The 22,545-nt window shown below is 39.7% G+C and overlaps 1 protein-coding gene and 1 long non-coding RNA gene across 7 annotated transcripts; one reads left to right on the top strand and one right to left on the bottom strand.

Moving 5' to 3' along the window:
• The first annotated feature begins 524 nt into the window (after positions 1 to 524).
• On the top strand, positions 525 to 19,956 carry LOC109063034 (transcription factor RFX3). 5 transcript variants are annotated; one of them, XM_042765701.1, is made up of 17 exons: positions 2,049 to 2,072; positions 5,506 to 5,621; positions 7,054 to 7,145; positions 7,748 to 8,003; positions 9,976 to 10,050; positions 11,411 to 11,592; positions 11,702 to 11,821; positions 11,996 to 12,120; positions 12,198 to 12,310; positions 12,389 to 12,504; positions 12,597 to 12,751; positions 14,158 to 14,255; positions 14,362 to 14,511; positions 15,465 to 15,673; positions 15,820 to 15,973; positions 16,058 to 16,100; positions 16,573 to 19,956. In XM_042765701.1, the coding sequence occupies exons 2-17, from the start codon at positions 5,511 to 5,513 to the stop codon at positions 16,833 to 16,835; spliced, it is 2,262 nt and encodes a 753-aa protein (XP_042621635.1). In that variant the 5' UTR covers positions 2,049 to 2,072; positions 5,506 to 5,510; the 3' UTR covers positions 16,836 to 19,956. The 5 variants fall into 5 exon arrangements, with proteins under 5 accessions (XP_042621633.1, XP_042621632.1, XP_042621635.1 ...); XM_042765699.1 differs by lacking the exon at positions 2,049 to 2,072 and adding an exon at positions 525 to 805 and having other exon boundaries at positions 15,820 to 16,100; XM_042765698.1 differs by having other exon boundaries at positions 2,048 to 2,072; positions 15,820 to 16,100.
• LOC122146501 lies at positions 17,823 to 20,647 on the bottom strand. Of its 2 annotated transcripts, none has more exons than XR_006161025.1 (3): positions 20,572 to 20,647; positions 19,981 to 20,019; positions 17,823 to 17,954 (listed from the first exon to the last, which is right to left on the bottom strand). It is a non-coding gene; the product is annotated as an uncharacterized LOC122146501 (long non-coding RNA). The 2 variants fall into 2 exon arrangements; XR_006161026.1 differs by lacking the exon at positions 20,572 to 20,647 and adding an exon at positions 20,274 to 20,296.
• Positions 20,648 to 22,545: the final 1,898 nt, after the last annotated feature.

Genomic DNA, 22,545 nt, shown 5'->3' with positions numbered 1-22,545 from the left:
AAAGTGTGACAGAGAAAAAAGCAACGAAGAAGACTTTTTTTTTTTTTTTTGACAAGGTCAGAACTCCTGTTATGATGATGTAGATTTTTGAGGGTGCACTCGTCATAAATTAATCTATTACTTTTCCTACATAATTTTTTAACCAAAAACATTGGTAAAATATCTATTTAGGAGTCTTAGACCTTTCCAACGACATAGTTTGTCATGTTTAGATAAGGATTTAGTGAAGTAAACGTACGCGTCCCGTATACGGGACAGGGTGACAGTTAACAGGTTAAATGCCTTTTTTCCTTTCGTTTTTTGTCTTTGTGTGAAAACTAAGACTTTCTGAATGTGGAGGAATTAGGGAGAATCAGTAAATTATGAATAATTTATTGCCATTGTGTGAATAATACGCAATCATGTAATCAATAAAAAAAAAAAAGTAACTGTAGTCTGATCACGAGGTTTTTTCAAATGTAATTTAATCTAATTACAAGAATCGGATTACGTAATCCAGCCTCCGCCCTCTTTCCAGGTCTGTTGTACGGAGCTCCAACGCAGCCGTCAGCGGCCACGCCCCTTTCCCGCATAGCGTCACGTTTGGTTGCGCGCTGAGCTTTATACGCTCCGCCTCCCTCCGCAGCGTCAAGTTCGTATGCGCGGCGAGCTTTATAGCAACCGTTGCCCTGAGCTGCAGCGCCGTAGTCACCGTAGTCCTGGCGACTGTAACCCACCAACAATAACAACAACAACCTCCTCCTCTCCGCGCCATCCTAACCGCCACCTTCCTACCATCCTCATCCTCATCCACACACCAGTCCAGGTGAATATTATTCAATATTACCCGCTCGCTCAGTGTTTACCCGCTGCATAACGTTACTGCTCGCGGCGTTCCGTTTCTGTGTGCCGGTCAGAGTAAATAAGTAAGAGTGTAAGTGTGTGTAAGTGTGTAGTGAAGGTGTTATCGGTGTCGATCTGCTGCTGCTTTCTCCGATGCTTTATTCCGCTTCTATCGATCCAGATGTTCCTCTTCCCATCTGCTTTCACTCTTCAAACCTAAACCTCACCTAATGTCATCTTTCGCGATCTGAATAGCGTCTACGAATAGCGATTATGAGACCAAACCGCGGAAAACGCGATGAAAATGGTGTTTTATCGACGCGCCGCGTCATTTTCTCTCGAAGCAGGTGTTGCTAAGCGGCTAGCGCTAGCATCGTGAGAACGAACGGAACGGTTGTTCATCACTTAACGTTCAAAATCACAACGTTCTGTATTCTTTTCCATGTCTGTAGTCGCTAAGCGAGCTTCGGTTGTATTAAACATGCGTATCTTTGTCATTTCGATCGCTCGGTGTTGCACTTTATCATTAGCCTCATTCTGACGCTCGTTTGTGGATTTTCTCCTCACCGAAGTGTTTGTGTGTTTGTGTTCGGTTGATAAATGCATCTGGAGGACTGTAAGTGTGCTTCTGTGTGCTGTAATGCCGCACATGTAGGTTATCTATCGGTCTTCTATTGTTATAAAGCAGGAGTGAGCCTTGCTAAGCTATTGGCCCTCAGCTCTGTGGCCGCGTCTCGATACCTAGTGTGCTGCCTACATAGGGCACCAGACGCACCCTTGAGGGTGGCGATCTAGACCTCATTTTTGAGCAGCTGTCTGTCTAGATAGAGGTTATATTGCACACATTCAGTGATTAATTAGTGTCTTCATCACTTGTTGAATCAAACAGTATTATAATTATGATATTATAATTTATAGTTTGTCTGGCTTTATGCGTCTTACATTGGATAAATGATGAAATGCAGGGGAGCTCGTGCAATTGAAGATGCGTCCCAAATCATTTTGCTGATTAATGCTGTCAGAATTGCTCAGCTGGTCCGTATTTTTATTATATTATCGTTATAATTTAAAGCATTTATTTACAGAATAAAAAAATCCTGATGATTTATTTACTCAGCCCCATGCCATCCAAGATGTTCATGTCTTTCTGTCTTCAGTCGTGAAAGAAATTACTTTTTTTTTTTTTTTTTTTAAACATTCCAGGATTTTTCTCCATATAATGGACTTCGATGGGGACCAACAGGTTGAAGGTACAAATCACAGTTTCAGTGCAGAGCTCTACATGACAGGCTTCTCAAGTCTTTGTTGGCGACGTAAACAAACTTATACACTCCCACTGACACAGATGCACCAGCTAAACCTTTTCTGGAGAGCTTGGCAGTTCCCGTTAGTCTGTAACCGCTAAGAGAGCGTGTCAGTTTGAGCAACACGTGTTAGTCGTCTCTTACGCCGGATGCAGAAACGCGAGCGATCCTCACGTATTCCAATCCGCAGCAGGTTCGAGTCACATCGTCTAAACGAATCGCTGAGGGTTTCCTAGAGTTGCATCAGGGTCCCCTGTTGTCTTCATTATAGACGAGGAACAGGTGTGTGTCAGGAGATGCCGGAGAAGACCTGACGTGGGGCAGCATCGCTCCATCCATCCTGCTTCACTGATAGAATACAACTTTTGATATTGTGGAAATCAAAGGATTTAATGAATTTAAAGAGTAGCTATTTTTCTTGGAAAGTTGATCGTGTTATTCCATTGGTTTCTCTCGGGTCCGGTGTTTTAGGTTTATCTTCGGTCGTCCGTTAATGGTCAAACCGAGAGGATGGGGATGTCAGAAACCGCTAGTCATCGGCTCACGTTACCACTTATCTACGGTCAGGTGTGGAGCTGAACCGGGGCCGTGCCACCTGTCCGCAGTATCCCCTTGCCTTTCCAATCTCTTTAAGAGATACCGATTGAGTAAATAATTCATATCCATTTCATTTCAAGCTAAACCCTTTGAGCCTCATGGCTCTCGAGCGTGTGGGCGGATGCTGCTCGGAAAAAATCTTTCAGAGCATCTACAATAGTTTTTTTTTTTTTTAATTAACATTAATCAAGACTCTTTATTTTAGTGTTTTTAATCTAAACCACCCCTGGCAATGCTAAATATACACCAGCTGCTGGAATCACTTCAGATGTCTTTGTTTTATTGATTGTTACTGTATTCTGGTCGGTTTCACTTCAAGCTCGATTGGCGCGGTGGATTCGGGTTTTTTGGACACGCTCTTAAAAATAAAGGCTCTGGAAGGGGGGTTTCGTCACGATGCAATAGATGAATAATTTTTGGTTCCCTTTTCAGTGAACAGTTCTTAAAAGAACCATTTTTATAATATTTTCTTAATCTTTAAATACCTTCTTCAACTACAAAGAACTTTTTGGTCAATTGATGATAAAAGGTTCTTCGTGGAACCATCGATGCCAAAAAAATAACGTTACTTTTAAGTGTGTAGTGTTTTTTTTGTTTTTTTAATGACCGATTCGAATGTCTTAAGATAGCAGTGCACTATTAAAAATCAAGGTTCTATAATGGCATTAAAGGTGCAATGAAGAACCATGCAATCTTTATATTTCACAAAAGGTTCTTTAGGTTATTAAAATGCTTCTTTTAAGTGCTGAGCACTGGATGGTTGGTTGGGGAACCAAAAAATGGTTCTTTCTGTGACACTGTAGCAAAAACCCTGTTGTAGCCTTTGGTTTTAAGAGTGTGTATGTATGTACAATTTAATGATTACAAATGAGACTCAAACTTTACTGGACAATTTATTGGTATGGCGTCCCAAAAGCACATTTGACCCCTCACTCCGTGCCGGGGCAGATTCAGGGCCGTGGGGGAAGAGAGACGGAGAGTGTTGCCCTCCTCTCGGGCCTTTGTTACCCTTCGGCTTTTGAGTCTGCAGTTGCTCAGTGTTGCTCTGGGTTTAAGTGGCCCACAGGGGAGCGGATGAATGAGAGGAGGTGAAGTCAGCCGGGGCGGGGGGGTACGAGGGATCAGACAGGTGCCTGTTTATTCACAGCCACAGGGAGCAGGTGGGGTTACTCAAGACAATATAGAGCAGTGCTTCAAGACATTGGACGTCAAGTGCCATAATTATTTATCAATTGGTTATTTACCAAAAATGTATTTTTTCCATGAACTGCATAGACGGTGAACTAAATTATTAACATTGTGTTTTTTTCACACTGGCACATATTTGATTTCTAAGTGTCTTTAAAAGTGATTTATTTTATTTGCTGTGCTAAATGCATAGCTGTTAATCCTTGTTGCGTGTGAATCTGTATTTAATGTAGCCACGGTTGGATTTTCTTTCACCTTTGTTTGTGATTTTTAGGCTAAGATGAGGGTGTGTCACAACTCATCCGTGTTTCATAGGCCATAAACATCTGTTTCTGCATCCGTCTGATTTATCAAGTGTCTAAGAAACAGATAAATATGTGCTGAAGTACCAAAGAGTTTAACTGGACATCACTAAGTGCACAAATGGATTGTATCATTTGCATTTACCATATTTTCTTTCCTTGAATCTGATGCATAGAGATTAGGGACACCAGAAAGTAATAAACTAGCGACTGTCATCCTTGTAATTTGTCACAAATGCATTCAATGTGTCTCTGATTTCTTAGCATATTTATGAACAGGGTTTTATGTGTGTTTACACTACACATCCTCATCTGTCAGGACATAGCATTTACTAAGAAGGGTTTTAATTGGATTTGAATTAGAATGCAAGTCTGTTTAATGTAGAAAAAAATAGTAATTTAATTATGGTGCCATAAGATGCTTTAAGAGCGGTGCCGATTAACAAAACTGATGTCGATCCACACTGTCTGGCATGAAATGCTTGAATGTTATCTCTGAATAGTTTAAGCGTGTTCTGGATGAAGTCTGTTGACTCGTTAGCGTGTGCATTGGAAATGGCGGTGATTATGTGTGAGTCAGGAATGCTGGGTAATCAGACGTTTAGGGCTGAGGGGGAGGTGAACTGAACACAACACCACCTGCACCCTTCAGGTAAATGAGGAACAGAGGAAGAGGAGGTGGCCGGGAGCTCTGGGGAGAGATGCTCGGCTGTCAGGAGGCACGAGGGTAATTAACCTGCAGAGACCTGATCATGGAAACTTCTGCGGCTCGGATCCTTGGGCTGCGTGTGCGGTCGAGCGCCGCTGCTCAAACACGGCTTGTTTACATGCCGCATTACGACTCGCATGCAGCGGGAGCAAGAAAAACCAATGTGAACCATTCTGACGTACATGTTTTCTTACATTAATGAATACTGAATGCAGGAGGAACGCTAGCAGCGAGCCGTTGCTGTTGAGCGTGAGCGGAGAGACGCCTGCCGAGGGGATTAAATATTAACTACATTTATTGCTTTGGGAACAAGCAGCGATCTCCACACATTGACCTGCCCAGAACACACAGAGCCCGTCCACATCAGCGCTGTGTGTCTATGCAAGCACGATCACACCCTGCCGAGGACAGGAAGTGACCCAAGACAGATAACAAAACATTATCTTTAATTCTGTTTAGTTTAGAATTCTCAGGGGTTAGTATCTTAGTCGTAGCGTTTGCAAGATGAGCATCGCTATTACTAGTGATTGAAGTGTTAATTAGGCACAGCATTTGTGAATGATGTGGGTTTTGTGTCTCCAAGGCGCCATGCAGACCCCAGAGGCAGGCGCGGACTCCTCGTCCAACGTGCCGCTCCAGACCAGCGTGCCTGCGGTCAGTGCCCAGCAGGTGGCGTCTCAGGTGCCTGTCCAGCAACAGGTGAGCCCGTGTGTGTCTAAAAACATATTAGGGGGCGCCCCTTTAGGCTACTTAATTTTATTTTCTCTATATCTCTATATCACAACAGACGGCGTGTCATTTCTCTCATTTCTCATGTTTACTACTTGTACTAAAGCGTGCCTGACGCTTCTGGTGATATTAACGTCTGCCATCTCACTAATGAGATTATAAATACATGAACTGAATCTCCAGAACTGATCTGAGAGTCACTTCATGAGCATTGTACCGTTTCATTTGAGTAAAACTATCCTCATATATATAATAAAAGTTCGGTTTTTATACTGTTTATGGTAAATACACAGGATAATTTCTGTGGATAAAATCATAAAGCTATTGTAAGAATAAATAAAACTTGTTTTTATGCTTTCAAATAATTAGACGTGCTAAAACACAGCATTTGGTAACAATAAAACATAAGGCTGGAAAAATAAAACATTTCATTGGGTCCTAAACATGCAATTTGTTAAACTTTTAATAAATTTATATTAAATTGTTTAGGTTTCATGATTTTAAGTTATTAGACATGCTTTTTGATTAATACAATTTAATTTAGCCATTAAAAAGGAGTCCAGAAATATTAAAACGGAAAAAAACGGATGAGTACATAATCATGAATATTACAGTATTTAAACATTATTTAAAGCACATCCTAAATGACTGAAACAATCTTCGTCATAGAATACACTTGTTTGTTCACTATGTGTTGATAGTTTGAACTAAGGCTGCAACAAACGATTATTTAGATAATAAATTAATCTAACGATTATTAGTACGATTAATCGTCGATTATTTCGCTGATTAATCAATAGACTTTGATTATTCAGCTTTTGCGATTAGTTAAAATATTGAGTTATACATATTCTAACAAATAAAGGTAATCACTTCAGCGTTTGGAAATCCTATTATTATACAATTAATTTATACAAATAAATATATTTGGCTCAAAATGATATGACAGAAACTCAAATTCATCATTTAGTTAGCTATATGAAAAATCATTCTGCGTAACATCTGCTTCTGTAAGGATAAGAAACTAAATAAAGGTAAGAGATAAGATGCTTTATTTTGGGGTAAAGTATTTTATTCACAACATAATCTCTCTTAAAATACCTTATAGTGTTATGATAATCAAAAATCATAATCTGATGCTTTCTTAACTGCTGCTTTCTCACCGCTGCAGCATATGTTTACATAATCATCCAAACGCGCTCAGTAGCTTCAGGTTCGGTTCTGCTGCGTTTGCTCTGAAGCGCTGGGTCTTCTTCTCTTGAATTGCATCAGGAGAGCTGAATTAGTCTTTCGCTACAGCGCCACACTGCATGATATAAAAGATCCTCGTGCACGGGCAGTCCGTAATAATGGTAGCCTTTTAGGTCCATATTGTCGGGGTAATTGTGTCGTGTGTTTTCAGGCGCAGACTGTTCAACAGGTCCAGCATGTGTATCAAGCACAGGTGCAGTACGTTCAGGAGGAAAACAATGCCGTTTACACCAACGGAACCATGTGAGTGTGTTCACGAGGCATACATGAATACATGCATGTGATTTAGTGCACTCCAGCTCTGTCCTGTCACTGACACATGCTGCCTCTGATCGACTCGAGCATCAGTGTGAGAATTGTGTTCAGTCACCTGGAAATGACCACAAGTATCCACGAGTGCCCGGCGTAAGAGGGACGAGAGCACTCTGGGATCGTGTGCTTTTCACAGAAGAAAAACACTCCCATACATTCACCTGAAACTCTCCCAAGTGCTTCTCTCTCGGCAACATTCGGATCGCTCATATTTAGAAATTCACTCAGCAAGAGGCTAAGATCTTTTAAATTGGCTATTATAAATAAAATGTCATCAGACGAGGAGAAAGCACATATCAGAAAGGCAATCAGAAGCAATGTTCTCTATCAAATAGTTATGCTTTGGTGATTTGTGTATCCATGGAAACAGCACTCTCACCTGAAGCTGAAAGGATGCGAAACCATCAAGACACGACTTATGTTTCTCGAGTCAATTAAAGAAAAGCGTGTGCACTGATATAATGTCAGAAATCATTTGAGTGGGAAAAAACCAGCTGGCAGCCGTGTTTCAAGCGCTCTTGTTTTATCGGCAGACGGACGTATTCATACTCAGAACCGCAGCTGTACAACCAGAACAGCGGCGGGAACTACTTCGATACGCAGGGCGCCTCGGCTCAGGTGAGCACTCACAGTATGGCCAACAACGGCAACGGGAACGGCGCTCTGGCCATGGGGCTGTCAGGAGGCCAGATCATCAGCAGCTCAGGAGCGTATCTGATTGGAGGAAACTCCATGGATGGCTCCGCCCCTCACAGTGCGGCTCAGACCACTAGAGCCTCCCCCGCCACGGTGAGCTCCAATCACAGACGCACACGACAGTGTTCAAAAACATGCTGAACTTACTCTGAAAAGTGCTCGGGATGATTAAAGCCAAAAATAGATTTTTTTTAAATTAAGGGCTAGTAATTTTCCTCTGGGTCATTTTTAATGAGAGACATCTATGAGAGCCTAAAACACACTTCAGAATCAAATACTTCAATCTAATTTATTAATCAAGATGAATTGTCAATTTGTATAATTATGTGTGACCCTGGAGCACAAAACCAGTCTTAAGTGTCAATTTTTTGAAAATGAGATGTATGTATCGTCTGAAAGCTGAATAAATAATCTCTCCATTGATGTGTGGTTTGTTAGGAGGACAATATTTGTCTGAGATACAACTATTTGAAAATCTGGAATCTGAGGGAGCAAAAAAATCTAAATATTGAGAAAATCATCTTTAAAGTTGTTCAAATGAAGTTCTTAGCAATGCATATTACTAATCAAAAATTAAGTTTTGATATATTTACGGTAGGAAACTTACAAAATATCTTCATGGAACATGATCTTTACTTAATATGCTAATGATTTTTGGCATAAAAGAGAAATGGATAATTTTGACCCATACAATGTATTTTTGGCTATTGCTACAAATATACACCAGAGACTTAAGAATGCTTTATAGAGTTATTATAGGGTAATTATTTATAATATGTAGTACGTCAGCCAAAGAGAAACCTGTATCAGCTGAGCCAGTGTTATTTAAGTATTATTTATACACTATTATAGTATTTATTAATATTTTGAATTAGATTTTATTTTCATATTTTCAGTAGCTTTATTTTTAGTGATTTAGTATTGCAGGGACACATATATGCTGTTATCTATTAAAGTAAATCAACATATTTCATGATAATTGGTCTGTTTTAAAATGTTGTGAGCTTTCTACTACTACACTATGCTCTTAAAAAAATAAAGATTCCAAAATTCAAAGTAATTAGACATGCAAAAAAATCTAAAAAACCATTTATGCAATGGAACACTCTTACAAATATTGTAATATTCTTTATTGGCATTGATGGTTCCACGAAGAACCTTTTAAGATCCATGGAATCTTTCCATTGCACAAAAGGTCTTTATACTGGAAAAGGATTTTTAGATGATTAAACTATTCTTCTTTATTTTCCACCTTATTTTTCAATGCAGAAGTAAGCTATTTTCTGTGAACGTTCAGAACTTACGACTGATTAGCTAAATAACTAAAGAATCGCATGCACAAATACTACATAACATTTTACATTTTTAATTCGATCGGACCATTTACTGATATAAATAAACACGTGCAGCGCAAATGCAAAACAAGGCAGTAAAACTGAAGCCTTTATGTCAGGTGCACTTACTGCAAGATCTTAAAATATTCCCTATGTAGGCAGCTCATTAGGTTTTGGCACAGAGCCAGTGTCTAGAACAGATTTACTTTCAAATTAGATGTTAAATAAAGAGTAGAGCATAGTTAAAGAGTAATTTTTGATTTTCAGCCAGCTTTTTGTTGTTGCACTCTCAGAACTATATGTAAACAAAAACTTAAAATGCATCCTTTTCTGAAAACTACAGATCGTACTTCAGTGTTTTTGTATCCCCATTCAGAGATAGTTGGATCAGGTATAGTGCATTTGGCAAAAGGAAACACTGCAATCATTTTACTGAAGTCATGTAGAAGCCAAGTTTTATTAAAAGCCCATCTTGTCAGCAGTGAACTAACTTTAATTTCGGACTAATTGGTCTCATTGTCAATGTAATGTTGCTTTCTTAGATGATTCTGTATCTATTATAGTGTGGCGTATCCGCGGTGCAGGGCTGTAGTGTGTGTTTTTGGTGGCTGGGATGCTTTAGTCGGGTCTATTTCTGCTGCTCATCTCTCTGTCGCTACAGCCTTCATTTGATTTATTTCCCCCCTTTTTGTTTTTGTTCTCCTTTATTCTTTTGCTCTTTGGTCTATCAGATTGAAATGGCGATTGAGACGCTCCAAAAGTCTGAAGGTTTGTCCAGTCAGAGAAGTTCGCTGCTCAACAGTCATGTAAGTTGTGAACATGACCAGCACGCACAGCTTTGCTTTGCACGATCTGCTTTGGTTTCTCTCTCTCTCTCGCTCACTCTCTTTCCTGTACTGTGCCATTCAGAAGCGTCACATGATCAAATCGGAACATTTCTTTGCATTCTTTACATTTAAAAAAAAAAAAGTTCTGCAAGTGTGTTTTTTCAGATTACAAGTGTGGACTTTCTAAATGGCACTGTATTTTTTTTTTTAGGTTATGCAAGTGTTATTTTATTGTAAAGTTCTTTTAGCATTTGTAATGTTAACTCTTGTATTGGTGCGGGACGAGATGTTTAATGATTTCTGAGGTTATAGCACCATTGCCATTCCAAACCTGTGACTTTCTTTCTTCCATAGAACACAAGATGCAATTTTTTTTTTAACCCTCTGGGCCTCTTCGCTCATTTTTAACCGAAAAAAATAGTATGTTTTGAAATTTTAAAAATCGTAGCTTCATCGGAATGAGATGACACTTGGTGACTTTTGTTGCATTAGATATGTGAACACACCAAAAAATTATGGACATGATTTGGATATGTTAAAGAGTCAAAACAAAGTCGTACTTAGCTCCTTCGTGGTCAAAAATGACTGACATAGGAAATGAATGTGAAAAAAATAAATAAAATAAACTCTTTTGGTGGTACAAACTACAAATCAGCCACTGTGCAGAAAAAAATGTGAAGCAATCAAGGAGTGACACTCTTAAATATCAAGAATGCAAAATAGACACACGTACATGCAAACGATACGCATCTAACCAAAAATATCTAAACTTTGACAAAACTTAGTCTTTTAGAATGTCTAACTATATATCTAAATGCAAAACCTGATTAAATGAAGGTTAGGTTGTCTAAAATACAATGGGAATCCAAAAGCCTTTGTTTATGGTGATATAGAGAGCTATGCAGGATTTTACGCAACATTACACAAGTTTTTATATTTTAATGCCTCCAGATGGCACAGTTCTCACTTTAAAAAACTGAGTTTAAATGCCTTCACTATTTTAATGTGAAGTATTGTATTTATTTTAAAAATAATACAGAAACGAAGAAATAAAATAAAAAATATGAATTCTAATGGAAAAAAATAGCTCATTAAAATTGTGTAAGTATTGCATAGTATCACAAAATTCCCTTAAAATTATAATTAAGAATCAAAAAATATTATTGAACAAAAATGTATTTGATACATTTTCCTGAGAGAGAGAAAAAAAATATTTTTGAGGCTTTGGTCACTTTGAACGGCGAAGGAGCCAAGTGTGACTCCCATTCGAAGAGGCTCTGAGGGTTAAAGAAATGTGAACTTTGAGAATCCAGCTGACGAATTTATCTGTCCTCCACAGCTGCAGTGGCTCCTGGATAACTACGAGACAGCAGAAGGCGTGAGTCTGCCGCGCTCCACCCTCTACAATCACTACCTGCGCCACTGTCAGGAGCAGAAGCTGGACCCGGTCAATGCTGCGTCATTCGGGAAGCTCATCCGCTCCATCTTCATGGGGCTGCGCACCCGCCGCTTGGGCACCCGGTAAAATCAGCCCCTCCACATCCTCTCTTTGACACATGCTCAGCTCTGTTCTGTACTCTCCACAGCTGCATCCATTCACAGCAGACTCGTTCTCTCACTTTGAATATAGAGGGAACTCTAAATATCACTATTACGGGATTCGCGTGAAGCCGGACTCTCCTCTGAACCGGCTGCAGGAGGACATGCAGTACATGGCACTGAGACAGCAGCCCGTCCAACAGAAGCAGAGGTACTGTAGTCTCCATTAAACTACACGAAAGAGAAGAGCGTGGCGCTAGCAACGCAAATGTCAAGGGTTCAATTCCAAGGAAATGCATGAACTTGTACCTTAAATGTCACTTTGGATAAAAGCATCTGCCAAATGCATGAGCGGAAATTAAATCTCTCGCTCCCTCTTCTGTAGATTCAAGCCAGTACAGAAGTTGGATGGCGTTTCGGGGGAGAACTTCTCCAGCGGGGGGCAGCACACGCCCAACGCTGCAGAGCAGACCTTCATCGCTCAAAGCCAGCACCATCAGCAGTTCCTGGGTAAATCACTGGAGACCGTTAGCTCACGTTCATGTTTCAGAGAAGCTTTTCTGAGTTTCCTCGTATGCCTCATTTAGACGGGTCCAGAGCTCTGCCAGAGTTCGTCGAACTTGACCTCGGAGAGCCCTTGGAAGGCGTCGGAGCTGAAGACGTCAGAGCCCTTCAGACGCTGTACAGAGAGCACTGCGAGGTCAGTCGGTCAGGACATGAGTTACGGTCCAATTCTTAGTTCAAAGTTTAAAGGTGGTGTCGCCGTTTTCACATGTAGGCCATTTTGGACGTAGTGGTGAACCTCCAGTTCAATCTCATTGAGAACCTGTGGCAGACCTTCTGGCGCTATTCTCCATCCAGCTCCGTCGAGGGCGTCACCATCACAGAAAACAGGTGTGTCACTCGTTACCGACCTCACTGGTGCATCATCAAGTTTATTATTAGATTAAACAAGTACTGTTAAAATATGATGATTTGTGATTCAGTGGCATGAGCGAGATCGAGGGCCGCCTGCCGCGGAGCACACTGACTCTTCTCTGCCGAAACGAGGCGGTGCTGAAGTGGATGAACACCTGCGATCACCTGATGTATCAGGCCCTTGTGGAGATCCTCATCCCTGACGTTCTGAGACCCATTCCTAGTGAGTCAGAAGACACACATCATTACGGATCATCACGACACTCCTTGTTATAAAGCGGATAGCTCCTTGATTCTGATTGGTTGAGCCACGTTCAAAGCTGTTGTAAATTACAAAGTAACATACACCTTTGTTTATGTTTGTGTGTTGCTCGGCAACCACTTTGTTGCAACCACAACTGTTTCTGAGGAAGTACATCGTTTGGTGGAAGAATACTGTTTTACTAAAATCATCACACATTATTTGCTGTTTTATTTAAGCCTTACTACGTACAGTACAGGTCAAAAGTTTGGAAACATTACTATTTTTAATGTTTTTGAAAGAAGTCTCTTCTGCTCATCAAGCCTGCATTTATTTGATCAAAAATACAGAAAAAAACAGTAATATTGTGAAATATTATTACAACTTAAAATAATAGTTTTCTATTTGAATATACTTTAAAAAAAATAATTTATTCCTGCGATGCAAAGCTGAATTTTCAGAATCATTACTCCAGCCTTCAGTGTCACATGTAACATCCAGTCTATCACATGATCATTTAGAAATCATTCTAATATTCTGATTTATTATGAGTGTTGGAAACACTTCTGCTGTCTAATATATTTGATGAATAAAAGGTTAAAAAGAACTGCATTTATTCAAAATAAAAAAAAATTCTAATAATATGTATTCTAATAATATATTTTCTTTACTATCACTTTTTATCAATTTAACACATCCTTGCTGAATAAAAGTATTGATTTTATTTAAAAAAAAAGAAAGAAAGAAAAAATTACTGACCCCAAATTACTGACCAGTAGTGTATATTGTTATTACAAAATATTTATATTTTATAGCTTTTTTTTTTTTTTTTTTTTTACTTTTTATTCTTCAAAGTATCCTAAAAAAGTATCACGTTCTGAAAAAATATTAAGCAGCAGAACTGTTTCCAACTTTGATAATGAATCATCATATTAGAATGATTTCTAAAGGATCATGTGATAATGATCCTAAAAATTCAGCTTTGCATCACAGAAATAAATGATAATTTAAAGTATAATAAATTTAAAAACAATTATTTTAAATTGTAATGATATATCACAATATTACATTTTTTTTCTGTATTTTTGATCAAATAAATGCAGGCTTGATGAGCAGAAGAAACTTCTTTCAAAAACATTAAAAATAGTAATGTTTCCAGACTTTTGACCTGTACTGTATGTGGAATAACCGTTTTATAAAAACAGTAAGCCCTGTGAAGCCGTGGTTTCTTGGGGCTTATTGCTTAATTAAACACTAGCCTATTATTGCACCAAATTACAAATACTAAGTGTAAACACTAGTCTGATAACACCTTTGTATAATTGGCTGGTTCTCACCAGACTTTGTTGATAGTCTGTAATCTGGCTGATAACACTTGTGTTCGACAGGTGCCTTGACTCAAGCCATCCGTAACTTTGCCAAAAGCCTTGAGGGCTGGCTCACCAACGCCATGAGCAGCATCCCCCAGAGGATGATCCAGACCAAGGTAAGAGCGCAGAGGCTTGCCAGCTGTTTTACTGCAGTCCCACAGTCGATAATGAAAGCCTTTGTCCACCATAGAAATCCCGAAGAGTTGATCCTTTGTTTGGCAGGTTTCCGCTGTTAGTGCCTTCGCTCAGACGCTCCGCAGATACACGTCTCTGAATCATCTGGCGCAGGCGGCCCGTGCAGTGCTGCAGAACACCTCTCAGATCAACCAGATGCTCAGCGATCTCAACCGGGTTGACTTCGCCAACGTACAGGTGCGTCGTGCGCTTTGTGGCATCCATTCTTAACAGGAAAAGCTGTCCATTTTGGGGGCGGGTATTAAAAATAAATCTTATTTAATCATAAAATTACTACTGTTTTGGATTAATAACTGCAGCTATTAATAATATTACACGTTTATTTCTTGGTAATACAGTAAAGCACCAAGCTTGAGTTGGGAAGCACGTAAAATCTACTTTTATTAACAGTAATGTGCAAAATCTAATTTTTATCAGAAAATGTATATTTTCTACTCTTTTTAAATGTACTAATATTCTTATATAGTATAATATTAAACTGACCGACATCTTCAGTGATTATAAAAGGAGTGCTCTTTACTTGCTTTATATGTGATTCAGTCACAAATTGAAGAAAAGTGTGTGTTTTTTTAAGGCACTTTGTGACTTTTCTTACTTTATACACAAAAAGAGCAAAATGTGATTTTCTTTTTTTTTATATAATAGTGATTTTTATAATATCGTAATTTAAAGCAAAAAAAATTGGAAATAAATGACTAATAAGCCAATCAGTGCTGCCATCTACAGGATTTGTTGTGCTAATTTGCCTTTTTTAATTTTAAACAAGTGTTTATTTATCACAATGTCTAATTTGGTCATCCCATTAAAAATAACATTTGAATTGGATAATTTTCAGAGATTTAAAGTGCTGGACATAGTCATAGTCAAACCCTGAAATAAATAATATAATAACATTTGACTATTTCTGCCACAACACCATGGTTATAGTTGTCCTTACTACTTCTGGTATTCTACGTCAGCGCTGTTTGATCCGTTTATAACAGAGAATTCAGAATCTCCAGACCGGCTCTGACTTTTGGGAACTTGTCCAGACTGCAAATCAGGGTCAGAAATCAGTGCAGAAGTTTTGTAGCCATGTCCATTATAAGATCCATGGCAGTGATGTTCTGACCGTTGTTGATGACGTACAGGAGCAGGCCTCGTGGGTGTGCCAGTGTGAAGAGGGCGTAGTTCAACGCCTCGAGCAGGACTTCAAGGCCACCCTCCAGCAGCAGAGCTCCTTGGAACAGTGGGCAGCTTGGCTGGACAACGTGGTCACTCAAATGCTCAAGCCGTACGAGGATAAACCCAGCCTCCCCAAAGCTGCACGCCAGTTCCTGCTCAAGTGGTCCTTCTACAGGCAAGACTTTTCACACTCGGTTCAGTTTGTGTAGATTGTAACCACACTGGGATCTCCCCAGATCCTTGTTTTTAAGTAGACCAACCAACTACCCCCTTACGATCGAACTCTACTTTTTACTTGCATGCTTTGCTGGACTCTCACAGCTCTATGGTCATCAGAGACTTGACCCTCCGCAGCGCGGCGAGTTTCGGCTCTTTCCACCTGATCCGGCTGCTGTACGACGAGTACATGTTCTATCTGGTGGAGCACCGCGTCGCACAGGCCACGGGAGAGACGCCCATCGGAGTCATGGGAGAGGTACAGACCGTCTGTGTAGCTCAGCGTGAGCCGGAAAGAGCCACGAAGCCAGTCTTTCTCTCTAATCACCATTTCTTTGTGCAGTTTCAGGACCTGAATACCATGTCACCTGCCAACATCGACAAAGGTAAGCTCAGACTGCAAGCTGAGACCCCATTACACACACAGTTACATAATTACAGTCCAGACTAACGAGCCCAGTAGGGGACTCTCAGATGCAGTCGCTTTGCTTTAAAAGACTGGATTGCTGGATGAGCCATTACTGTACGAATGCTGTACTGTTTGTGTTCCTTCATCATGAGGCAGGGATTCATCATTGCACATTACATTCTGTTTGGCTGACATCACCAATCCCTCTTCATTTTCTTAAACTCGTGTCCTTTTAACTAATAGAGACCCTGCTGGTTGTCCAGTTTTATTTTGATGGATAAAATCAAGCTAGATTGTGTGAATAATTTTGCGAGCAGGACATTTAAAAAAAAAAAGTGGTCCGAAAAAGAAAGAAAGGCATACTGCATTAGAACAACAAAAGTCTGAGTAAACTTCTGAAGTGACGCTGGTTGTGAACGCCATTTCTTTCTCATTCTGGTGTCTGCTAGACGAGGTGAGCGAGATGGACAGTGATCTGGACGAGGAGATGGAGGAGTCTGACGAGCCTCTGGCCAAGCGGGAGAAAGCGGAGACGGAGGTCATCCAGGTGCTGCAGGTGGGAGCGATGGAGGACGGCAGCAGCGCGGTGGTGAGCGTGGTTCAACCCAGCATGCTCAGCGCTCTACCCTCGACCGAGCACATCCTCAGCTCGAGCGGAACCAGCACCATCCGTCACTGCGGCAGCCTGGGAAACACCTACGCCTCGGTCTGAACGCCCGTCCGTTTCGCTCTCATCTCTCATCTCTTTCAGTACCATCCGTCTCCAAGACATCCGTTCTTGAAAGCTCCCACGAGCTGTTAAATCAACTCTATGATGTGACGAGATGCTGATTGTAAAGTTTAAAGCCCTGATGTTAATAGAAAACATTCCTGGATGACCCAGAACTCAAATCCAAGCCACTAGTTCCACCAGCCTAGTCGATATTCATCACTTCTCGATTACTGTACTGGATATTGTTTACAGTTTTGTTTAGAGCGTGTAATCGGCCAAATGTTGCTTGCTGTTTGGTTAGGGAGTGGAAAGTCTCGCTGGGTAACTGCTGCTATAATCGAAGCAGGCTAGACGGCTCGTACCGAACGTAACGAGCTTGCCTTTTCACCTTACGTCAATGCAGTCCGAGTTTTTCCAATTGCCTTCTGTTTGTAGATTTAATCGTTTGGTAGCTATAAAGGAGTTGCTGTTTTTTTTGTCATTGTACAGATATGCTGCATGTGCGAATTGTGTTGAGTTTTTCTTTTACCGACTGGACCAAAAACACAAGTGTGAGAGGCGACAGGGCCGTTTCGAAGCTTCGTTGCTTCTCGCGCCGGTGCGATGTTGCAGAACAGAGCGAATGTCAGGGATTTTATGTACCTCGGGTTCATCTTAGTGCCTTAACCCAAACAACAGCTTTTCATTTCGTCTGAACCGGTGAAGCCACACCGAGGAGGCCGTTCGTGTTTGTACTGAAAACCACACCGCCGGAGAATATTCATAGTGGACATCTGCCGCCCGATTCGTGACGGTGGACACGTGGCTGGATTTGTGATCTGACACCGAGCACCTACATCAAAATTCAGGGTCATGGTTTGCTAAAACGTGTCTGTGGCTCCCTAACTAACGTCAACGTTCGTTCCTTCGCCTCTGGAATCGGGTGAAGTTATATGTGTGAAAGCGTGGATTTGGTCGAGTTGTTTCGTCGTGGTGTGTTTTGCGTCGCCCTACCTCACGCCGGCGCTGCCGGTCTTAATCACAAGTCCTGATGGGATTGTGTCTCGTCTTTGCTGACCCACATGTTCTTGTTTTAAGTTCACATCGGCTGCCTCCACATCACGATTGGTGGACCAAAAGCTGATAAAGAGTTAAAACATTGGGTCCCGTTCACAAACAAGCAGATCTCAGTATGAAAACATTTACGTTAATTGTACGACTGACAAACCATTTGTTTCATGTACGAGACTTTTGATTTTATAATTTTTTTGTAATGTGCATGAATAGATGATGAGTTTAGGAATCTGTTTAGTTTGCTGTTTAATTACTGTGAATGGGAAATGTTAACCCTCTTCTGGAGACCACAGCATATGTTCGTAAAGTTCAGGATCACGTCGGCTGTTTGGTTTCAGACTCACTTATGGATAATTTTTGTACTGCTGTACTATTGTGGAAAACACTGGAAAATTGTAGTTTTATTTTCTTCACTACTGATGTTATTTTCAACGAGTGACTGTGTGCGCCGAAGCGGTTCCATGTATGTTTTATGCATCTTTTTAATCGGAACGTATTATGAATCTTAATTTTAATGACCATTTTAAACACCATCAACTGAAGAGATCTTACGCGTCCAACTTTCTGATAATCGTGATGTTGATTTATATTTACGTGTGCAATCTGTGAAAGTCACCTTTTTAAGCGTAACGACGAGCGAGCTACTAAAGATTTTCTACAGCTGGAGAATCGTTTCTGAGATTACGTAATTTGCTCGTTATGGTTTTTGTACTCGCGTATAGAAGAGAGTTTTAGTTCAGGTGGTTTTCTCACAGAAGTCTGTGTTTCTTCTGTCCTCGTGCCTGGACTACAGACAGCTCTTCACTCTTGGATAGTTCGGTAGATGTGTTGATGACACTACGCAAAGTGCTTTCGGTCTTGCATGCCTTTTCTCGTGCTGCTAGAATATCATGAGTTCGCTTTCGGACACCGTGCCAGAAAGTATAGAACAGTTCAGTGCGTTCATTTCAAACCACATGCCTGTTTCTACTCAAACTCTGCCAAAACGCGGTTCATGTTTTCTTTTGCCTTTGCTTTGCTTTGTCGTGGTTTTATTTCCTTTTCTGAACAAGACACTAAAATTTAAATGGAAATCCTCTATGGACCTTACTCTGGATCTCAATGCAAAGAAACCTGCCCTTCTTTTGATATCAACATATCAACCCCTGAGGAGCGTGAAGACAGCTTCACTGACTAGAGACTTCAGTGCCTTTGATTTCACCAAGACCTCCAGTACAAGCCAACGCACGGACGGACGTCTCCCAGAACTCACCTCTGACACATATGCAGTTTCAAGGCACCCAAACTGATTCACCTGCTGATGAGATGATGACCTGAACAGAACTATATTGGGACTCCACCAATACGAGCACTGCACTATCAGTGTCATCATGAGGTGTTTCTGTTTCGTTTCGGTTTCTTTCTATCGTGACATGCTTGGTTTCTATGTGGTCTTATTTCGGGGGTTTTTCGGGATATATTTAAGTGCCATCTGACTGTTTACGTAGTGAGTCGTGGCCTGCTGTAGCGCGTTCGAATGCAAGCACAAGCATACTCTGAGAAAACTCAGAACTGAAGTCCTAGATGTAAATATTCAGATGAAATGGAAGGATATTTATTTACAGTCCCTTACTTCGAGCAGTTTAATGACAGATATGCTTTGAAAGTGTAAATTGTGTTATCCCCCCCCTCTCTCTCTCGCTCTCTCTTTATCGTTTTTGGATGATGTATCTTACATATACAGTACATATGTATTTTTTTTTTTCCTTTTCTTTTTTTGTGTGTTGTTCCAATTTACCTCTTAGTAAATTATATCCTCTGAAAATTGGTAAAAGCTGACTAATATGTGTAGAGTGATTTGTATTGTGTATTTTACATGAAGGATAACAAACCGGGGAACTTTTATATTTATAAAATGATATATTAACATTTAGTGTGTCGATATGAGGGAAATATAGGAATTATCCGAGACACATGTAGTTTGTTTTTTCTGAATATTTCAGACTCGAGCTCAGGCTAGCTTATTAGTGTCGTTTTCTTAAATCTGTGGCTTGTCTTTCAATTAATAAACCTTTTCTTGTTGAAACGAGACCTTGTCGTGAAAATGACTCACCCTCACGTCGCTCCAAAACCTGGACGCTGTTGTTTTTATCTGTGGAACGGAGAAGGAGAAACGATGGAGAATCAAGAGAAAAACAATCACTTTTTCATACAGTGACAAAAGCTCTCAATTAAATGTTCTGTTACAGTAATAGTATTTACATCAATAATGACACCTTCAATGATTTTACAGGAAAAGTAAGTTTCTTGAAAAGGAAAAAGTACATTTTAAATTATTAAACAATCAAAAAAGGGATTTTTCTGGCTAGCAATTCCAGCTGCAGTGCTGAACCGCTTCCACATTACCTGTCTTCTCCTGCGTTAGTCTCGAACCCAATAGTATGCTCCTGCAATTCCTGCTGCAGTGGACTGAAGGACCCCTGGACGACTAGCTATTTTGAGGAACTCAAATAATTTAATCATTCCAAATACTCAATATACTATAAATCAATTACAAACTTAAAATATTCTATAAATTCAAAAGTTGCAAAATACTATAAATCAGCTAATTACTGAGGAGAGTCTCGTTTACTTATCATTAAAGTTGAGGAGAGTCTTACGTTTTTACTTCACGACACAAGAATGTTGGCTTAAATAAGCTTACCTAAAATTAAACATGAAGCACATATATTCGGGATAGCAAACTTGTACTGTTTCAAAACGCAATTCAAAGTAATGAAGCACATATATTCGGGATAGCAAACTTGTAATCTCACAAAACACAATAAAAAGTAAGGCATATTAGAAGTTACTACACCACAATACAAACATTTACAATAATTAAACAACCCCCGATGTTTGTAGCTCAGCCGACAAACCTGTAAAAATTATTGTCTTTAAAGATCCCACGCCCACTTCATGAATATTCATATTAGGAGGTACGTCACTGCTGGCGTAAGCGCACAAATAGTCCTAATAAATCCCTAAATTAACCAATAAATTTAAATATTATTGTCTTTGCAGATCAGGTAACATTTGGAGTAAATAAATAGTTAAATACGAATACTTTGAAATCTAATTTCTATAAAAAAACATATAAAAAAATAAACTTGGTCTGATTGCGAGAGAAGAGAGACGAAAAGAGTGCACATTACAATAATGAAAAAAATATTTTTCTATTTGTAATTCATCATTTAGCAAATATTTTCTAAATATATGTTTTTGGTCTATTTGTGTTTCATCAGTGCACATTACAATAATGAAAAAAAGAGTTTTGTGTTTGTAATGTTTCATTAAAATGTAAATGAAGCTATATATATAAAAAAATGCTTAGGTATTTAACAAACGTTTCAGGATCAAATCAACACCTCACCTAAACATAAGCTTTTTTTACTTGCAATAATTCTGTTTTATGTTGATTTTTAAATTGAAGGAGGTTTTTCTCGGATATGAAAAGCACAAAAACACATTTCTGTGAAGATGAATAAATATGCACACAAGACTTCAAAATCAATTTAATAACATACTGTATTTGATAACCTGCTAAAAGTACGAGCTATCTGAGGAAATGCTCACTTCTCGTTCAGAAATTTCTCATTTCTTATTAAACAGAGTATGAATTCGGGCTCAACAGAAGTATTGATCTGTCACCTAGCCTCACTCCCAGACATGATTGTGTAAGTTACCTCTGTGTGACATCTCAAGAGCAAGTCACACATCAAAAACAAAAAACACACCACATATAAAAAACACAACACCTCCAATTAATACAGAAAACACACCACCACATATTAATACGTCACTGCTGGTGTAAGCGCACCATACAGGGCCATTCACATCAAAACACTCTTCCAGTTCATCTCATATCCATACAGGGCCATCACTTATTATAACATCAAAACACTCTTCCAGTTCATCTCATATCCATACAGGGCCATCACTTATTATAACTGATAATCTCAGGCATCAGAGGGGAACATGATGTGCACTCTACAAAACAGAGATTAATGGTATAAAAGGATCTTTAGAAACAGATCAAATCAAGCCCTTGTGACCTCTGACCAGCTGTGAAAGCTGCATTTAAACAATAATGTGTTAAACGAATACTTCAAGATACTTGTACAAGATCAGGATGAGTTTGTGTCTTCATCAGGTTTGTAGAAATGTAGCACTGCATCAGTGTCTCAGCAATGGATGCGCTCTGCAAAACAGAGATTAATGGGGTGCCGTCAGAATGAGAGTCCAAACAGCTGATAAAAAATATCACAATAATCCACAGGAGCAATCCACAGCAGTGTCTCAGCAGTCCATCAATGAGAGTCCAAACAGTGAACATCTGGAGAAGACAGAAGATGAAACACATCCAGCATTAAGACGCTTTTAACTCAAATACATAGAGTCTATAATCCATAATAACACTTCCTCCAGTGAAAAAGTGTTCTGGTGTGAATCAGGAGAGAAATCTGCACAGATCAATCTTTTGTCTTCTCCAGATGTTAACTGATGGACTGGAGTGCTGTGGATTATTGTGATCTGTGATTTTTTATCAGCTGTTTGGACTCTCATTCTGACGGCACCCATTCACTGCAGAGCATCCATTGCTGAGACACTGATGCAGTGCTACATTTCTACAAACCTG

This window comes from Cyprinus carpio, chromosome A10 (assembly GCF_018340385.1).
Source record: "Cyprinus carpio isolate SPL01 chromosome A10, ASM1834038v1, whole genome shotgun sequence".
NCBI lineage: Eukaryota > Metazoa > Chordata > Actinopteri > Cypriniformes > Cyprinidae > Cyprinus > Cyprinus carpio.
The sequence above is the reverse complement of the archived record's forward strand: the minus strand, read 5'-3'. Positions and strand labels throughout refer to the sequence as shown.